Source organism: Notolepis coatsorum (assembly GCF_963971535.1).
Source record: "Notolepis coatsorum genome assembly, chromosome: 6".
NCBI lineage: Eukaryota > Metazoa > Chordata > Actinopteri > Aulopiformes > Paralepididae > Notolepis > Notolepis coatsorum.
The window spans coordinates 80,824,019-80,841,379 of record NC_140170.1 but is presented as its reverse complement, the minus strand read 5'-3'; the positions used below and the strand labels follow the sequence as shown (position 1 = coordinate 80,841,379).

The following is a 17,361-nucleotide window of genomic DNA, read 5'->3' as shown; positions in this document are numbered from 1 at the left end:
TAGCGCCTTTCATATAACCCAAGGTCGCTTTACAATCAGGACAAAAAATAGGGCAAGGAAAGTAGGGGGGGAGGGGGAAGAGGGGATGAGGGAAAGTAGGGGATAATGGACCTAATTTAATCTAAAACTAACTGATGGGGAAAGCCTTGGTGAAGAGGTGTGTTTTTAGAGCGGATTTGAAGGTGTCCAGGGTTGGGGCGTTGCGGATTTCGGGGGGGAGAGAGTTCCAGAGGGTAGGGGACGCTACGCTGAAGGCTCTGTCCCCAAAAGTCTGTAACCTGGTGCGAGGGATGGAGAGGAGACCTAGATCAGAGGATCGTAGGTTCCGGGATGGAGTGTACTGGTGGAGGAGATCAGACAGGTACCGGGGGGCGAGGGCATGGAGGGATTTGTAGGTGAGGAGCAGGAGTTTGAAGGTGATGCGGAACCTGACTGGAAGCCAGTGGAGATGGATGAGGGTGGGGGTGATGTGCTGCCAGGGCTTGGTGTGAGTGAGAACCCTGGCAGCTGAGTTCTGGACATACTGGAGCCTGTCCAGGGCTTTGCTGGGTACCCCGAACAGGACTCCATTACAATAGTCCAACCGGGAGGTGACAAATGAGTGGATCAGGGTCTCCGCCACAGAGTCTGAGAGTGAGGGTCGGAGACGGGAGATGTTCCTGAGGTGGTAGAAGGCAGACTTGGTGACAGATTTGATGTGGGAGTGAAATGAAAGTGTGGAGTCAAGGGTGACGCCCAGGTTACGGACTTCGAGAGACGGGGAGATGGAACAGCCGTCAACGTGGAGGAGGAGATCTCCAACCTTCCCGAGCAGTGCCTTGGGGGCCACAACCATGAGCTCTGTCTTTTTGCTGTTGAGTTTAAGTAATTTGGTTGCCATCCAGGTTTTTATAGCGTGGAGGCAGTTGACTACAGACTGTGGGGGGAGCTGGGAGGATGGTGAGGTGCTGATGTAGAGCTGAGTATCATCAGCATAACAGTGGAAGTCGAGTCCGTGGTGACGTATAATCTGACCGAGGGGGAGCATGTAAATGGTGAATAGTAGGGGACCCAGCACAGAGCCCTGGGGGACACCGTGGTTGACTGGGGCCGGGGGGGAGGATGAGCCGCTGACGCTGACAAACTGAGATCTATTAGTGAGATATGAATGAAACCATGACAGAGCTGTACCGGTGATACCTAGGTTGTCGGAGAGGCATTTGAGGAGGACTGAGTGGGATATTGTGTCGAACGCCGCGGAGAGGTCGAGAAGGATGAGGAGGCTGATGTGTCCGGAGTCTGCAGCAAGGAGGAGGTCATTAGTGATCTTGATGAGGGCGGTCTCTGTGCTGTGATGTGCTCGGTAGGCTGACTGAAGGGGTTCGTAGAGCTCATGGTTGGACAGATGTTGATGAAGCTGGGCGGCGACTGCCCTTTCCAAGGTTTTGCTTAGGAAAGGAAGGTTGGAGATCGGCCGGTAGTTGTCCAGCACCTCAGGGTCCAAACCAGGCTTTTTTAGGATGGGAGTGATGGAGGCGGTTTTGAAACAGGAGGGAACTATTCCAGATGACAGAGAGGAGTTGATGATGTCCGTTATGATGGGGCAGAGGGTAGGAAGGCAGGCCTTGACCAGTACCGTAGGCATGGGGTCGAGGGAGCAGGTGGAAGCTTTGGCTCTGGTAACCAGCTTCATGACCAGCGGAACATCCACTGGGGAGAAGGAGGAGAGAGAGCACTGGGGATGGAGGGATGCAGCTGGGAGCATGTAGTCCGGTGTCAGGGGTAAGTGAGGAGGGGAGGGGGCGGGCACCATGAGTTGTTGGTGGATGGAAGTCACTTTAGCCTGGAAAAAGTCCAGGAACTTAGAGCAGAGGTCAGGAGCATCAGTGTGGGAGGCAGTGAGAGGGCGGAGGAGACGATTTATGGTTGAGAAAAGCGATCTGGGGTTATTTTGCTGTGAGGTGATGAGGGTGGAGTAGTACGCGGTCCTAGTCTTGGAGTCTATTATTATTGTTGCAGCTGCACTGTTCTCCATAAAAATAGCATATTTGGATAAGTGTGACCATTTCACAGAAAAGGATCACCAAGTTACCATTTCTCAAAAAATATAAATAAATACAGAAAATAAGCACTTGTTCACTCAGTGGACATTTCTAGCTCAATGCGAGGTCTGCTGCTGCTGGCTAATAATACGGTCAATACGTGGGGAGATCTTTGACAAGGCAACACGCATGTCATCCTCAAGGCTCAACTTGGCCCTATATTTTGTTTTCAGAGCTGTCATGCTGCCACAGATATGTGGTGCTGAATGGTATCAACACCTTAACTGCTGCATCATGAGATACTTGGTACTCAGCACCACACTCTGAAACTAGCTCTCCAGGTGGTATCAGATGAGATTTCAATGAGTTCTTCCAAGAGTTTGGATGGAGATGTGTCAGGAAGCTTTGTCTCAATGTTGTCTGTAAAGTTTTTTTTATCCAGAGTAACTTGGTGATCCTTTTCTGTGTTTTATTAAATAATGATTTTCAGATTTTGAGAAATGGTCAAACTTATCCAAATATGGTATTTTCATGGAAAACAGTGCAGCTGCAACAGATGGCACTTTAGTGATAATTTTCTGTAATCAAAAACGAATATATATATATATTTTTAATCTCAAGGCACCCCTGGCAGCTCTCTGAGGCACCCTAGCTGTTGTATAGTATATTGTATAGTAGTGTATATATGTATATATGACTCATTACCTTTTCATTCGAAAGCTTAGCATTGTATTGTATTTTATCTTAATCTTTTTATGTCTATTTTATTATCCATTCTATTTTATTCTATTATTATTTGTATTTTTGCACCATCAAGGCAGGCATGGCCACCTTCATTTCACTATATGTCTTGTGTATACATGTGACAAATAAATCTCTTGAATCTTGAATCAGCTGGCTGTTGGTATGGGAGGCAGTTGGGGTCAAAAGGGTTCATGCTTTTTTACATGCTAAGGTTTTCAAATTAATTCAAATTTCATATATTACATAGTGTTTTCCATACATTTATTTATTTGTGGCAGCCCAACACAAAATGTATATTGACCGTCTCATATACATTTTCTATTTTTTATTTTTTTTATTTCAAGTATCTATTTAATTGTAAAGCTGGGCAGTGGATTTATTTGCAGCCCCTACTTGCTCCGCTCTCTCTCTCTCTCTCTCTCTCTCTCTCTCTCTCTCTCTCTCTCTCTCTCTCTCTCTCTCTCTCTCTCTCTCTCTCTCTCTCTCTCTCTCTCTCTCTCTCTCTCTCTCTCTCTCTCTCTCTCTCTCTCTCTCTCTCTCTCTCTCTCTCTCTCTGTGATAGCCCCTCCCCTTGCACACACAGTCAGACGGGCACTAAATCATATACGAGAGAAGCACAGAAATATAGCTAAATGTAAACTTAAAGAGGCCATATTATGCTTTAGTGTGTTATATAGCTGGAGAGTCTGCAGAGTTATAAAATCCAAAGTCCTTGACGGCAACGGGAGTTATTCTCTCCAACAGGAATAACTCTTCTTGAACTGCTTGAAATGCCGTATTTTGTTCAACCTTTCTTGCTATAATCAATGCCTTGTTTTTAGTCCAGGCCTTTTCTTCTGTTAATATCTACATCACTATGTAACACGATATTTTACTCTTCTCATACAGTAACAGACAGTGTCTATTTATTATCGTTCACTCTTTGCAATGCAAATACTCTGGTCTCCTGACTTGCATTTCTCAGTTTGTCAAGATGGTGCTCGCTCATAAAGTATTTTCTTTCTCTTTTTCCACCTACATTTAATTTTTTTGGCCAGAAACAAGATATAAACAATTGCTGGATCTGATCTCCAATGCCTAGTTTTACGGTTTGATCTGAATTTCGTGAACCGGGACGGGGAGAAATAGCGCATTTTCATTTAACATACATCCTGTACAGCTGTAACTATGTGCTTTTCGGCCATAAATAGACCACGGAAATGAAAATATTAAACATGGCCATAATATGGGCTCTTTAAAATACCTATTCAATGGCAGGTTGAGTACAATAGGGAACTCCTATAGGTAGAGCAGGTATATGTTACATTTCTGAGTTTGTTCTTTTCGTTTTTCTGTGTCCATTGGTCCAAGTGAGAGCGGTAACATTGCAGGCAGAGCAGCAGTGACGGGGCTGTGTAGGGTTTTGTCAGCGTAGTGATTACAGCAGCACAGTAGTATGTAGTAATGGTGGCAATAGCGATGGTACAGTAATGGTGGCAATATTTTGTCAATTTAAGTCAGGAAACGTACATTGAGAAGTAAGTGGAACATTTATCAAGCCATGACTGCAATAAAAACTAGCCCAGCCCGCACCGGTGCCCTGACCTCCCTCGAGTGGTAACCGCATACAAATGCCTTTGTTTATGGAAAGATACAAGCAGTATCTAGAAAATAGTACCCAGCTTGTTATTGAATATGCCACTGGGGGCAATGATGGCTCAGGAGGTAGAGCAGTCATCTGGTAATCAAAAGGTTGAGCAAGACACTTAACCCCGTAATTGCTCCCGATGAGCAGGTCGGTACTTTGTATGGTTGCCCCCGCCGTCGGTGTGTGAATAATGTGAGTGAATGTGAAGCAAGCGCTATATAAAAATGTACCATTTAAGTTGTACTTTTCAGTTAGACAATTTACATATTTGCACTGGAGCACTTTATATCCGTTAGAGTCGGTTAGACGACCTATTATTTATTGCTTGAGTACCCCGTCCCCCCTCGGCTACCGTCCCACAACGTGCTCTGAATATTGTGGGAAACCTTGTGATGGTTCAAGATGAAGCCACCTGAGTGAACGTAGTGGCACCGCCGCACCCTTTACGGATGCTTTACTTTAAATACTTTTGCACGTACAAATATGGCACTGCTTTTTATTCGCATAGATTTTTGAACACCAGTCTATACACGATTCTATTGTGGCGGTTTTATTGCTTATTTCCTTACGTGTATGTTTTTAAAAATGAAAATGTTCAGTAACGTCTCCCACCCCTTTGTGGATCCTCTCTAACGTCGGTCTTTGTCTTCCTCAGTGCTGCTCGGTGACCGGCCGTACCCCATTGCAGCGGAGGATCATGGGAGCGCAGGTGTGATGAGGGAGAGGAGGGCATCAGGTGACCCCTACTGGGCCTATTCAGGTGAGTCCTTTTTTTCTGCTCCCTACTAAGCCCTCAGGAAGGGTCACTCAAAATGTGTCTCTTATTTACGCACCACTGCATCTCTCTCCCCATGTATTTCCTCTCTCCCCCCCCCCCCCCCTCTCTCTCTCTCCTCTCTCTGTTGACTGTCAGGCTGAGCCGTCTCTCTATACTCTTCACCACCTCCCTACTTCCTGTCTGACTGACTTCTTCTTAGCCAGTAATTCCCATATTCGTCGCTCCCTCGTCAGTCACCCAGCCACAGGCCATGATAAGAGGCACTTTTCATCGGACTGGAGCATAAAATAAGCTTCTACGTGAGATGTTTATGCCTGTCTGGTTTCAGTGCCTCTGATAAGGGCAATTTAAATAATCCTCTGGGTTGAGTAATACAGGCATACAGTTTAGGCGAGGCTTCACATTTGCCTTTGTGATTTCCTTTAGATGAGAACCATCACATAGACCGACAGTGTCACTAACTGAATCAGCGAGTCAGTCAGTCTCACTCTGGGTTAGGGCGCGTTCAGATTAAAAGACGTTTAGTCATTCAGTCAGTCAGTCTCAATCGGGTTTAGAGCCCGTTCAGACTCAAATACTTAGTCATTCAGTCAGTCTCACTCTGGGTTAGGGTGCGTTCAGACTAAAATACTTACAGTCTCACTCTGGGTTGGGGTGTGTTCAGACTAAAATAAAAATGGTAAAGCTAAGTTGAAGTGCCGTCATTTCCATGTTACCATGTATTCTTTGTGACTTAAACCTTACCAAATATCAGCAATATTGCTTCTTTGATGCATTATATCATTATTTTGTTTAAGAAACTGAGGCTTACACAAAACATGTTAACCCATGTGTCTTGCCCCATGTAAAAAATATTATATATATAATTAATAATGATAATAAGTTTGTTGCTTTTGATTTAGATTCACAAGGTCCTTATTTTATTTGATACTGATTAAATTAGGCGTAATTGTGCTGGTTTGGGGGGGCAGGTCTGCAGAAACTCGGCACAAGGCAAACTAGAAGAGACTGTGCGCATGATGGGAGGCACGCTGGAAAGATTAAATGATTCCATATCAATTTATAATTATAATTTGTTTTACCTAGTTGTATGTATTCATAATATTGACCCTAACTCACATTTGGTCCAGTCGTTATCAAACCGCCGTCTGCTGCGTACAGTAAAGCCAGGAGACGCTACCCGATGTTCTCTGTGTGTAAACCCACTTTCCAACATTGTATTGTTAGCCTACAACGGGGGTAAGTAGGACAACTCATATTTTATACAAGACACGATTACAACCAAATATTTAATAGACTAAAATAAGTGAGAATGTTTTTTGGAGAATTGTTTACTAAAGCCTGGGGCAAATATATAGTTCAGATTATCAAATAATTACAATTTTAAAATGCATTAAAAGGTGCTGTAAATTGTATTATTTAGTTTGTTAAAAAAAAGTGGTCTACGTCTTAAAATAATAGCTCTACATTCAGACAGCCATCACTGATATAGAGTGACTGGTCAGTAACATGGGTTTTCCAGTCTGCAGTAAACAGAAAATACATTTCCTGGTATCCCGTTCCAATTTCACGTTATCCCGTTCCAATCTTTACTGTACGCCCCACGCCTGCTGCATACAGTAAACGCTACCCAATGTTCTCTGTGTGTAAACCCACTTACCAACATTGTATTGTTGGCCTACAACGGGGGTAAGTTGGACAACTCAAATTGAGTGAGAGAGGGGTTCACTTTCACTGGCTGATCCCCCGAAGGTCTGTTTCCTCAGCACACTGTTTCATCCCTGCAGGGGAGCACGTTGTACCGGCATAAAACCACAGTAGACATGACCGAGGATCCTGCTGGTTTGGTAATTTTATGCCTTTTTCAATTATTGATAATGTGCTTGCTTTTAATGCCAGAAAGAAGTGCTTCTGGGGGTTTTATGGGAAGTGCTCCCGCTCCTCTCCCTCCCTCTGCTTTTCCTCTCATGTGTTGCTACAGAGATGGATGGATGAGGCTTGGTTGCCCTGAGAGATGATTCAGATATAGGCTCTAATGGATGATTCATAATGTACAATTTTATGCTTTTGAATATTCACAGTGAATATTTAGTGTGTGTGTCTGTGAGTGTGCGTGTATGTCTGCACATGTGCGTGTGCCTGCATGTTTGTGGGGATTGTCAATAACACATGAGTGCGTTTTTCAATTCAGTTACTGCATATTGATTTTTAAACCACTGCGTTATCGACTCCGGCCGTCCAAAGCAGTGGTGGAGCTGTACAAGCGGAGCCCAAACCCTGTTCATCGGAGCCTCCCATTGGTCTTCAGATTAGTTAAAATGTACGGGGGGGGGGGGGGGGGGGGGTCGTGTGAGGGGTAGGAGTGGGGGAAGTCAACTCCACTCAGACTTTTTCCTTCACTGACCCAGTAGGAACTTGAGCTGAGATGGAATATAGGGGGAGACACGGGGGACAAGGCTCTGGTGGGATCCGGTCCCGTGCCAGCAGGGAGGGCGGGGCTCCCAGAGGCGAGGGTTTGAACCTGTTTTTTTTTTATTAACCGTGTGCACTGCAGTCGACGTTTTTAATTTCCCCCCGTAATGCAATTGAAAGCGCTTCCGCGTCAGCTGCAAGCCGGCAACCGCAACTCGAGAGAGAACTGAGGTTTGCATTATTCATTTATTTGTTATTTGTTCTACAGGATTTTAGCGCCTTATATCCGTCCAGAGTTATGAATATTTGTACATTTAATTTTCCTGACGAGGGGCCCTTCTTTTCCTGGAGGGGTTTGGATCAATTGAATTCTGCAGGAGCGTCCCGTCTCGGTCTCATTTATATTCACTAACCATTTTCTTTCTTTCCCATTTGGCGAGAGATTTTCACAGCTATTTGAGCACGCACTGAAGACTGGAGTGAGATTGAAATAGATGATCTTATTTCTCGCGGTATTGTTCTCCTTGAAGAGACCCTTCCTTAATATCTCCCCGCTCGCGCCAAGACGGCCCGCTGGAGGAGATCCTCTCCGGTCTACTCTACAAGCATAACATCGCTCAGTGCATTAAAACCGCTTAGTTTTTACTCTCACGGCTATGTCGGATCGGTAGTATATTTTCTAATGGGTTTTAAAAGCAACTCAAGCTTCCAGCAGGATAATGTTTGTGTCTATCGCTTCTTTGTCCTCTCTCCGCGAGATAACGAGAGCGAGGCACCTTTTGCTTTTTTACTTCACTTATATAACATTACATCTTCCTCATTACTGCGAGTTCCTGCCAGCACTTTAGTGTACGAGGCTGAGAATAAAGACTTTCTAATGCGGCTGATAATGGCTCTTAGTTGTCTCTGGGTGTATATATATACACCCGGTCCGCCACTCGAATTGGATCACTTTTCATACGGCGGATCAGATGAGATCGCGCATATATTCGACTTTCGCGGTTGCTCGCGTGGGTGCTGGAGTGCCGGAGGGTTTCGTGTTTCGATCCCAGGCCTGAGGGGGAGAGTGTGGCGAGGGCAGAGGGCAGTGACCATCGGCTACAGTGGTGCCTGTTATAAAACCCTGGATCAAGACTGAGTCTAGATGTGGTGTGAGTCTAGATCTAGATGGAGTGAGTCTAGATGGGGTGAGTCTAGATGGGGTGAGTCTAGATGGGGTGAGTCTAGATGGAGTGAGTCTAGATGGGGTGAGTCTAGATGGGGTGAGTCTAGATGGGGTGAGTCTAGATGGAGTGAGTCTAGATGGGGTGAGTCTAGATGGAGTGAGTCTAGATGGGGTGAGTCTAGATGGAGTGAGTCTAGATGGGGTGAGTCTAGATGTGGAGTGAGTCTAGTAGTGTAGTGAGTCTAGTAGTGTAGTGAGTATACTGTACCAAGCGGATTGTGTTTGACTCTGCGTATTCCGTCACTGGTCTCTAACTACACACCCTCAAGACTCCTATGCTCTGTATCCTCTGGCTGCCTCAGACCCGCTCCTATCGGGGGGGGGGGGGGGGGGGCAGGCTATTCTCGCTCCACAATGGTGGAACGAACTTCCCACTACAGTCAGGACAGCCGAAACCCGCCCAACTTTTCACTGTCGCACACATCTCTTCCACCAATATCTAAAATGAAGAGGAAAAATAAATAAATAATTATGCACTCTGCTACTTAGGAATCTCCCTTGTCTATATTACTACCTACTATGCTAACATGTCTATACTACTATGCACTCAAGACTGTAGCACTCAAGTTCTACACTGTTTGATGAACAATCTTACTGACCCGTAGCTGCCAGAGTTTTAGCCTTCCTGCTGACTTGTTGTAGAGAACATGCAAGTCGCTTTATCGCTGGTGAGTGGCGGGTTTGCTGCTGAGGCCTGAATGAAGGCCAAGCGGGGAGTGCAAAATGCTTGCTGGCAGACGACGCGACCCTTGGAGAAGCACACCATTGGAATCGTGAGTGTTCTTCCTGGTCGTCGCAGTAAGCCCAGAAGAACACATTTTAGGTGAAAACATGGTTAAAATAATGGATATGAAATGCCTCTATACAAGTTGTCTTGTTGAAACAAAGCCCTCTTAACCCTAGGGCTGGAATTCCTTAATATTGTATACGGAAATATTTAGTCAGGAGCACTATAAATAAACAGCAGGAATAACAGCGAGGCAGCTGGCTCTTTGTACTGAGGAAAATGGAGGCATTGAGGGACAACAGTACCGGCCCGTGCTTTAGAAAGGTAATTAGTGTCTAGGGCTGTGAATGGGGGATAGACGAGCGTGCCTCAGCAGCTAAATGGTTATTAAAGGCATTTGCTCATTGGCTCGATGCAAGGGAGTGAATGGAGACATAGACGGCTGCATTAAAGGGGTAAACAGCAGCTACACACCCCCTAGCTAGATTATGTTGAGATATCAACTGCTCATCAAAAATAAAACCTGAAATGACGTGTCTAAAGAAAATGACAAAATATATTTCTGTCGTGTCGGAGATCTAGCTGAAAGATATGTCTGGACGCGTGACACTTGAAGTGGAATGTTAGAACAAACTAACGTTATATTTCTAAAGCTACAGAGGTGGTCTAATTCAAACCATTAGTGAACATATGGATTATTGTCTATAATTCACCACACCACTGTTAATCACAAGAGAGAGAACAAGATAAGAGCACTAATAGGAGAGTTAGAAGGGAATCGATGGGTAGTTTAGCGTTAGCTGGGCGCTGTGTAAACCAAAGACTAGTGAGAATGAAGATGGTAATCTCACTCACCAAAAACATCTTTGACAAACCACTGCGTCGTCCAAAGATCAAAAGCTACGGCGCAATAAGTGACGAGCAGCCGATTATCTTAGCTCCTTTACAGCCTTTGAGTCAGGAGACCCAGGAGGGATAGATAAAGATCCAGAGACGGTAACATGATGGGAGTTAGCTAACCACTTTCTCATCTCTGATCTCTGCCAGTTTTGAATATGAGAATATGGATATACATTAACTGGAATTCACACATCTCCTATATTGTATGCATGCAAACCATGTCAAGCCATGAAGACTAATGACTGTTGCCAAAATAACATATGAGCAGTGATCCTGAAGCTAATATAATATCAAAATAAATCATTTTGTTTTGTTTTATGAGGATGCTATAAATGCCAGAGGCATACTTCATTTGACCAATTAAATTTTTTGGCATTTAAGATGATCTGTTGCTTTTTCCTCAAGCCGGATGCTGAAGGCTGTCAGAGTATAACTGACTCCAGTTCTGTAAGCTGCCTGCACTAGCTTATAAAGCTCACCAGTAAAGAGTATGACTGACTGACTTCAGTTCTGTATGCTGTAGGGCTGGCCTTCGAAGCTTTTTTTGGCAATCGAAGCTTCGGGGCCGAGCTTCGATTTTAATTCGAAGCTTCGAGAAAAAAATATACATATATATTAATTCTAATATATATATATATATATATATATATATATATATATATATATATATATATTTTTTTTTTTATCTTATGTTGTGGGACTTGTACAGCACTTTGGTAAACTTTGTTGTTTTTAAATGTGCTCTATAAATAAAGTGGATTGGATTAATTAATTAAGTAGCCCCTTTCATGACTGTGACGCAGCCAACAAGGTTTCACTCGGCTGCGCTGCCTGGGTGCAGTGGGGCTGCTCTCACAGCCAACGACATGACATTACATAATTATGTTGCAACCTTCATCTATCAAGCAAACAATTATATAAATATTTATATGTAGTTGATAGAGACAAAGGCAGAATTCAACTTAATTAAGCACGTTTTATTAAGACATATTTTTATATGGGTCAGGACACTTTAAAAAAGCAGCACAATGAACACAAATCTGTCCGACATAGTCTTAAATAACAAACGGCATTGCTTCGCTTCTTCGTTGACATGTCTGCTGCACATGTCCTTGTTGTTTTCAACACAGATAATCTCCACGTGCTTGTTGTAGAGAGGTGGAGTCGAGGCGCCGCTTACTTTCGTTTAATTGGAATGGAGGCGGAAAGGCGCCGCTTACTTTCGTTTCGTTGGAATGGAGGCGGGAAGGCGCCGCTTACATTCGTTTCATTGGAATGGAGGCGCAAGATTTTGGAGGGAAAAAATTATATATTTTTTTTAACTTCGATTTTTTTTTAATGTTCGAAGCTTGTGCTATCGTACGAAGCTTCGAAGCTTCGAAGTATTTAAGACAGCCCTAGTATGCTGCCTGTACTAGCAAGCTCATCACTAAAGAGTATGACTGACTTCAGATCTGTATGCTGCTTGTACTAGCACACACAAAGCTCACCAGCAGAGTATGACTGACTCCAGTTCTGTATGCTGCCTGGCTGTACTAGCACACACAAAGCTCACCAGTTTGATTGATTGATTGGAAACTTTATTAACAGATTGCAGAATGGGTACATTACAGTACAGCTCAATACACAATTGTTAAGGGGATGCAGACCAGAAAAATACTTTCGTCTTGTTTACATCAGGGTCCCCCATTTTCAATTCATCATAACATTTATGACATACAAGATATACAAATATACAGTACTGTTTAAGAGGCAGAGGGCGGGATCCACAAATAATGGATTGCACGGTGCTAATTGCACCCTTACTTACAATTCATTATGAATTGAAAATAGGGGGACCCTGATGTCATAATGAATTGTAAGTAAGAGTGCAATTAGCACTGTGCAATCCATTCTTTGTGGATCCCGCCCAGAGTTTCCAAAAGAGAATATATACATTTGAGGGAGAAGAAACTGTAAATTGGAGGGGGTTGGGGGGGGGGGGTTGAACATTTACAGGGGAAAGTTTCGAATTGCAGCGTCCCGTAGGTGCTCTTTGAGAGCGTGTTTGAAGGTGGGTAGGGATTCACATTATTTTACATTTACATTTAGTCATTTAGCTGACGCTTTTATCCAAAGCGACTTACAAGTTCTGTACGACAAGTCATCAGGAAGGGCACAACTCTATCAGCTGAGTAACAATGTTCATCAAAGTGTTGAGTGCTACAGTGTAGGTTAGTTTATTAGGACAAGTGCATGACAGTAAGGTTAGTTAGGGTTAGATTTATATATATATTTTTTTTAATATTTCTTTTTTGAGATAATGGTTGAAGAAGTGCGTCTTTAGTCGGCGGCGAAAGATTGGACGGGTTTCGGCTGTCCTAACTGGGGTGGGTAGTTCATTCCACCATTGTGGGGCAAGGACTGAGAAAAGGCATGTTCTCCTTGATGACCCTCCCGGAGCTCGGATAGGAGTGGGTCTGAGACGGCCAGAAGATGCAGAGCGTAGGGGTTTTGAGGGTAGTTGGAGACCATTGACCGGAGGTAGGCGGGAGCGGGTCCCTTTGCCGCACGGTATGCCAGGTCGAGGGCCTTAAAGCGGATTCGTGCAGCAATGGGGAGCCAGTGCAGGTCTCTAAGAAGTGGGGTGACATGGGCCGACTTCGGTAGGTTTGAGATCAGGTGGGCCACTGCGTTCTGAATGAGTTGAAGAGGCTTGGTGGCAGTGGCCGGGAGGCCAGCAAGCAGTGCGTTGCAGTAGTCGAGGCTGTGGGTAGGGCGTTCCACATTGATGCGGCATAATTGTGAAACGTGTTTAGTCCCTTGTTTGTGCCGAATCTGGGTTGAACATGATTTGTGAAACTCCCTCTGGTGTTGTGGTTGTGGTATTCACTGACCTTTGGGAAGTATTTCGACATGTACATGGTACATTAAAGAGTATGACTGACTTCAGATCTGTATGCTAGCTGCACTAGCGCACACACACAGCTCACCAGTAAAGTGTATGACTGACCTCAGTTCTGTATGCTGTAGGGCTGCAACGATTAGTCGACATAATCGACGATGTCGATTATAAAGAATCGACGACGTCGATTATAAAAAATCATCGACGAGGAATTGTTGCGTTGATTAGTCATTAAAAAAAAATATATATATTATATATATATATTTTTTGTACTACCTATCTTTGTGAAAGTGGCTTCTCAGCTCTGGTCCAGCCAGCTGAAGACTTCTTAGCTTAACATAACAGACCGACAGTAAGTTTGGGGGAACTAATGGGATAACTGGGGATGTTGTTTGGTCCTGACAAGAGTCTCAAAGCAACTCTGAGGTCATGCTCAATGTCCAATCTGTTCCTCTGCTCTGTCTTCAGCTGGACCAGAGCTGAGAAGCCACTTTCACAAAGATAGGTAGTGCAAAAAAAATAAAAAGATTTTTTTTTATTTCTTTTATTTTTATTTTTTTATATATGTTTTTCGATTAGTCGACTACCAAAATAGTCATTAGTTGCAGCCCTAGTATGCTGCCTGTACTAGCATACTAAGCTCACTAGTAAAGAGTATGACTGACTTTCAAGATTCAAGAGTTATTTGTCACATACATACCAGGGCATAAAGTGAAATACGGGTGGCCATGCCTGCTTCGATTGTGCAATAATACTAATAATAAAATAGACATAAAAAGGGCATGATAAAATAGACATTGTAAATTCCTGAGATTGTTAGCTACGGGTTTAACACTATAGCACAGCCATGGAGAAAATGCCACTAAGATGACCCGACAGCTTATATGAGAAATATGAGAAAAATAAACAGTGTAAACTATATAATTACCTCTGAATATAAAAATATGAGGTTTACCAAAATGAAATGTAGGTTTGAGTGACATAAAAAAAAAATATATATATATAAAAAGAAAATATTATACTTAAGATATAAGAATTTGGATGGAAGAGCCACACATTGACGGGCAAAGAGCCACATGCGGCTCGCGAGCCACAGGTTGGCCACCCCTGCGCTAGACGCTCGCAAAGTGCTGTGACTTTCGTCTGTTCCAACGGCCCATATGTGGAATAACGTTCTAATGACATTTTCCTGAAGTAATTTTGAAATTTCAGAAACCGTGCCAGATAAAACGGGTACTTTTAGGAAAAGTCATTGAGTGACAGAGCTGGAGCTCGACCGTTTTTTTTTTTATCTACTTTTTTTCTCCCATTTTCTATTTTTCTCCCATCCCAATTTCGTATCGTCCAATTCTACCCTCCCCTGGATCTAACATCCCAACAGGCCACCTTGTTTATGGTTTGATTCAGTTTTAAATAGACAATAATAAAGAGTATGATAAAATAGACGGAGTAAAATAGTGCAATAAAATTGTAGAATAGAATAGATTAAAAAAGATTTTTTTTACAGTGCAATCAAATAGTTCTGGATTACTGTTCAACAGTTCTAAGTCGTCTTTACCTTCTCTGTTTGGTATCCACAGTTTAAAACTTGACAGTCTTCCCTCCTGTTTTAGACCCACTTTGACCCTTTGAGCCTCCCACCCAGGGCAAACCTCCCTCTCAGGGCGCAGTTCCCTCTCTCAGGGTGCAGTTCTAGGCCTACACAGTTTTAAAGCCTGACAGTCTCTTGTTTGATACCCACACAGTTTAATACCTGACAGTTTTGAACCTGTAATAAAAAGCAATAGACAGAGTAAAATAATACAGTGCAATAATAGAATAGTAGTTTATGTAAAATTATGCAATAGTGGACAGAGTAAAATAGTGCTACAGTACAATCAACAGCGGAGTGTATTAGAAGGCTATGGTGAAGAGGTACGTTTTTAGCTTATTTTTGAAAATATTAAGATATCTAGCTTCCCTAATGTCCATAGGTAGTGTGTTCCATAACTTTGGTGCATAGTTTGCAAAGGCTGCATGCATCCCTGATTTTCCATAGACTGTGGCTTGGAACCTTCAATAGACCAGTAGTAGATGATCGCAATGTTAGGAGGCACATAGTTGACTAGAGAATTTGCAATGTAGCTTGGTCCTGTTCCATTTAGTGCTTTGTATATAAGGAGGAGGACCTTGAAATAAATTCTAAATGTTACCGGAAGCCAGTGTAGGTTTATAGCTAATACTGGACTGATGTGGTATCTCCTCTTGGTTCTAGTTAGTAGCCTAGCTGCCGAGTTTTGAATGAGTTGGAGTCGTTCTGTGTTTTTTTTTTGGGAGGCCAGTGAGGAGTGGATTACAGTAGTCAAGTCGGCTTGAGATAAAGGCATGGATCAGTTTTTCAGCGTCTTTTTGATTTATAAACGGCCGTACCTTAGCTATGTTTCTATGTACACTACTATACAATATACAGTTTTAACTCTATATCCCTATGCTATACTTGCTATATCTAAACTATAATATACAAGAACCACATCGGTTCTTTCCTTAAAGTGACCTCTATTTTTCTCGTTCCTTTAACTCATTCAGCGCCAATCACGAGTATAGTCGGGTTAACTCGCCATCGCTTGAGCGCCATTTCATGTATGCACGAGGAAGGACAATAATGATGATCTAGCGTTGATTTCAGGAAGATTCGATAATCAGCCGAAAAATTACAATGTGTTTTGTGTATTCCACTAAAGGGCTATTATCGCGTCTTTCTCTGGAATGACTAGAAATCACCAAAACTATACTCGTATTCAAAGCGGTATAAAACGGAAATGTACAGATGAAAAAACAATCCGTTTTGTACATGTTGACTGCAAGCAACTCACTGATAATCGACGAGTGTATCCATAGCCACAATTTAAGATATATTTTAAGCACTCGCAAATCTCCCACTCCTCCCATTGATTAAAGCGGTGGTGCTCTAGCGCCCTCTGGCGCACTTAAGCGTGGCGGTCAATGAGTTAAAGTGTCCTTTCCATTTTGTTTTAATGTGACCATTTGTGTGTGAACGATTGCAGCATGTGTGTGTGTGCTCATATGTACTTGTGTGTGGAGAGTTCAGTGTTCTGATGGCCTGGGGGAAGAAGCTGAGCCGTAGTCTCTGTTCTCAATGCGTGTGTACGTAGGCGCTTGCCTGACTGCAGCAGCTTGAACAGGCTGTTGTTGGGGGTCTTTCATTATTCTGCAGGCTCTGGATTTGCACCTCCTCTTATATAAGTCCTGCAGGGGTGGTAGTGCAATACCCATAGTACGCTCTGCTGAGCGCACCACTCTGTGAAGGGCCTTCCTGTCCTGGGCAGTGCTGTTTCCAAACCAGGCAGTGATGTTTCCAGTCAGAATGCTCTCTACAGCTCCGGAGTAGAAGGACTGGAGTATCTTCCCCGATACTCTGAACTTCCTTAACTGTCTCAGGTGATAGAGGCGCTGTTTGGCCTTTTTTACCACAAAGTCTATGGCTTTGGGTATCGGCCGATACCGAGTACCGATCCGATACCATTATCTGAAATGAATTAAAAAAAGTTTTATCTAACCCTAACTAACCTTACTGTCATGTCCTAATATACTAACCTACACTGTAGCACTAGCACTCAACACTTTGATGGACATTGTTACTCAGCTGATAGAGTTGTTCCCTTCCTGATGACTTGTCGTACAGAACTTGTAAGTCGCTTTGGATAAAAGAGTCAGCTAAATGACTAAATGTAAATACCTATTGTTAAATTAATAAACTGTATGCCTCACTGTGTGGAAGAGACTGGGATCATTCTTTTGTGCAAGGCAACATCAGGCTTGACTTAAAACATTACATTCTTAACTTAGTGAAACTAAATGTAACAAATTAACACAGATATAAATGTACTGAATTGTTATTTCTTTTATTTCTTATTATATTATATATATTATTGTTATTTTTCTTTTTTAATCCGATATCTTTTTTCTTTTTTTTTTTTACCGATGCCCGATCCAGCTATTTTAGTGATATCGGGGCCGATATCAATATCGGATCGATGCATCCC

At 43.1% G+C, this 17,361-nt stretch overlaps 1 protein-coding gene across 1 annotated transcript in view; it reads left to right on the top strand.

Moving 5' to 3' along the window:
* The window catches only part of ca16b (carbonic anhydrase XVI b), a 427,352-nt gene that overhangs the window by 105,165 nt on the left and 304,826 nt on the right, over positions 1–17,361 (top strand). Inside the window, 1 exon segment of the mRNA XM_084315656.1 lies at positions 5,048–5,152. Coding sequence (XP_084171782.1) covers positions 5,048–5,152 — 105 coding nt within the window.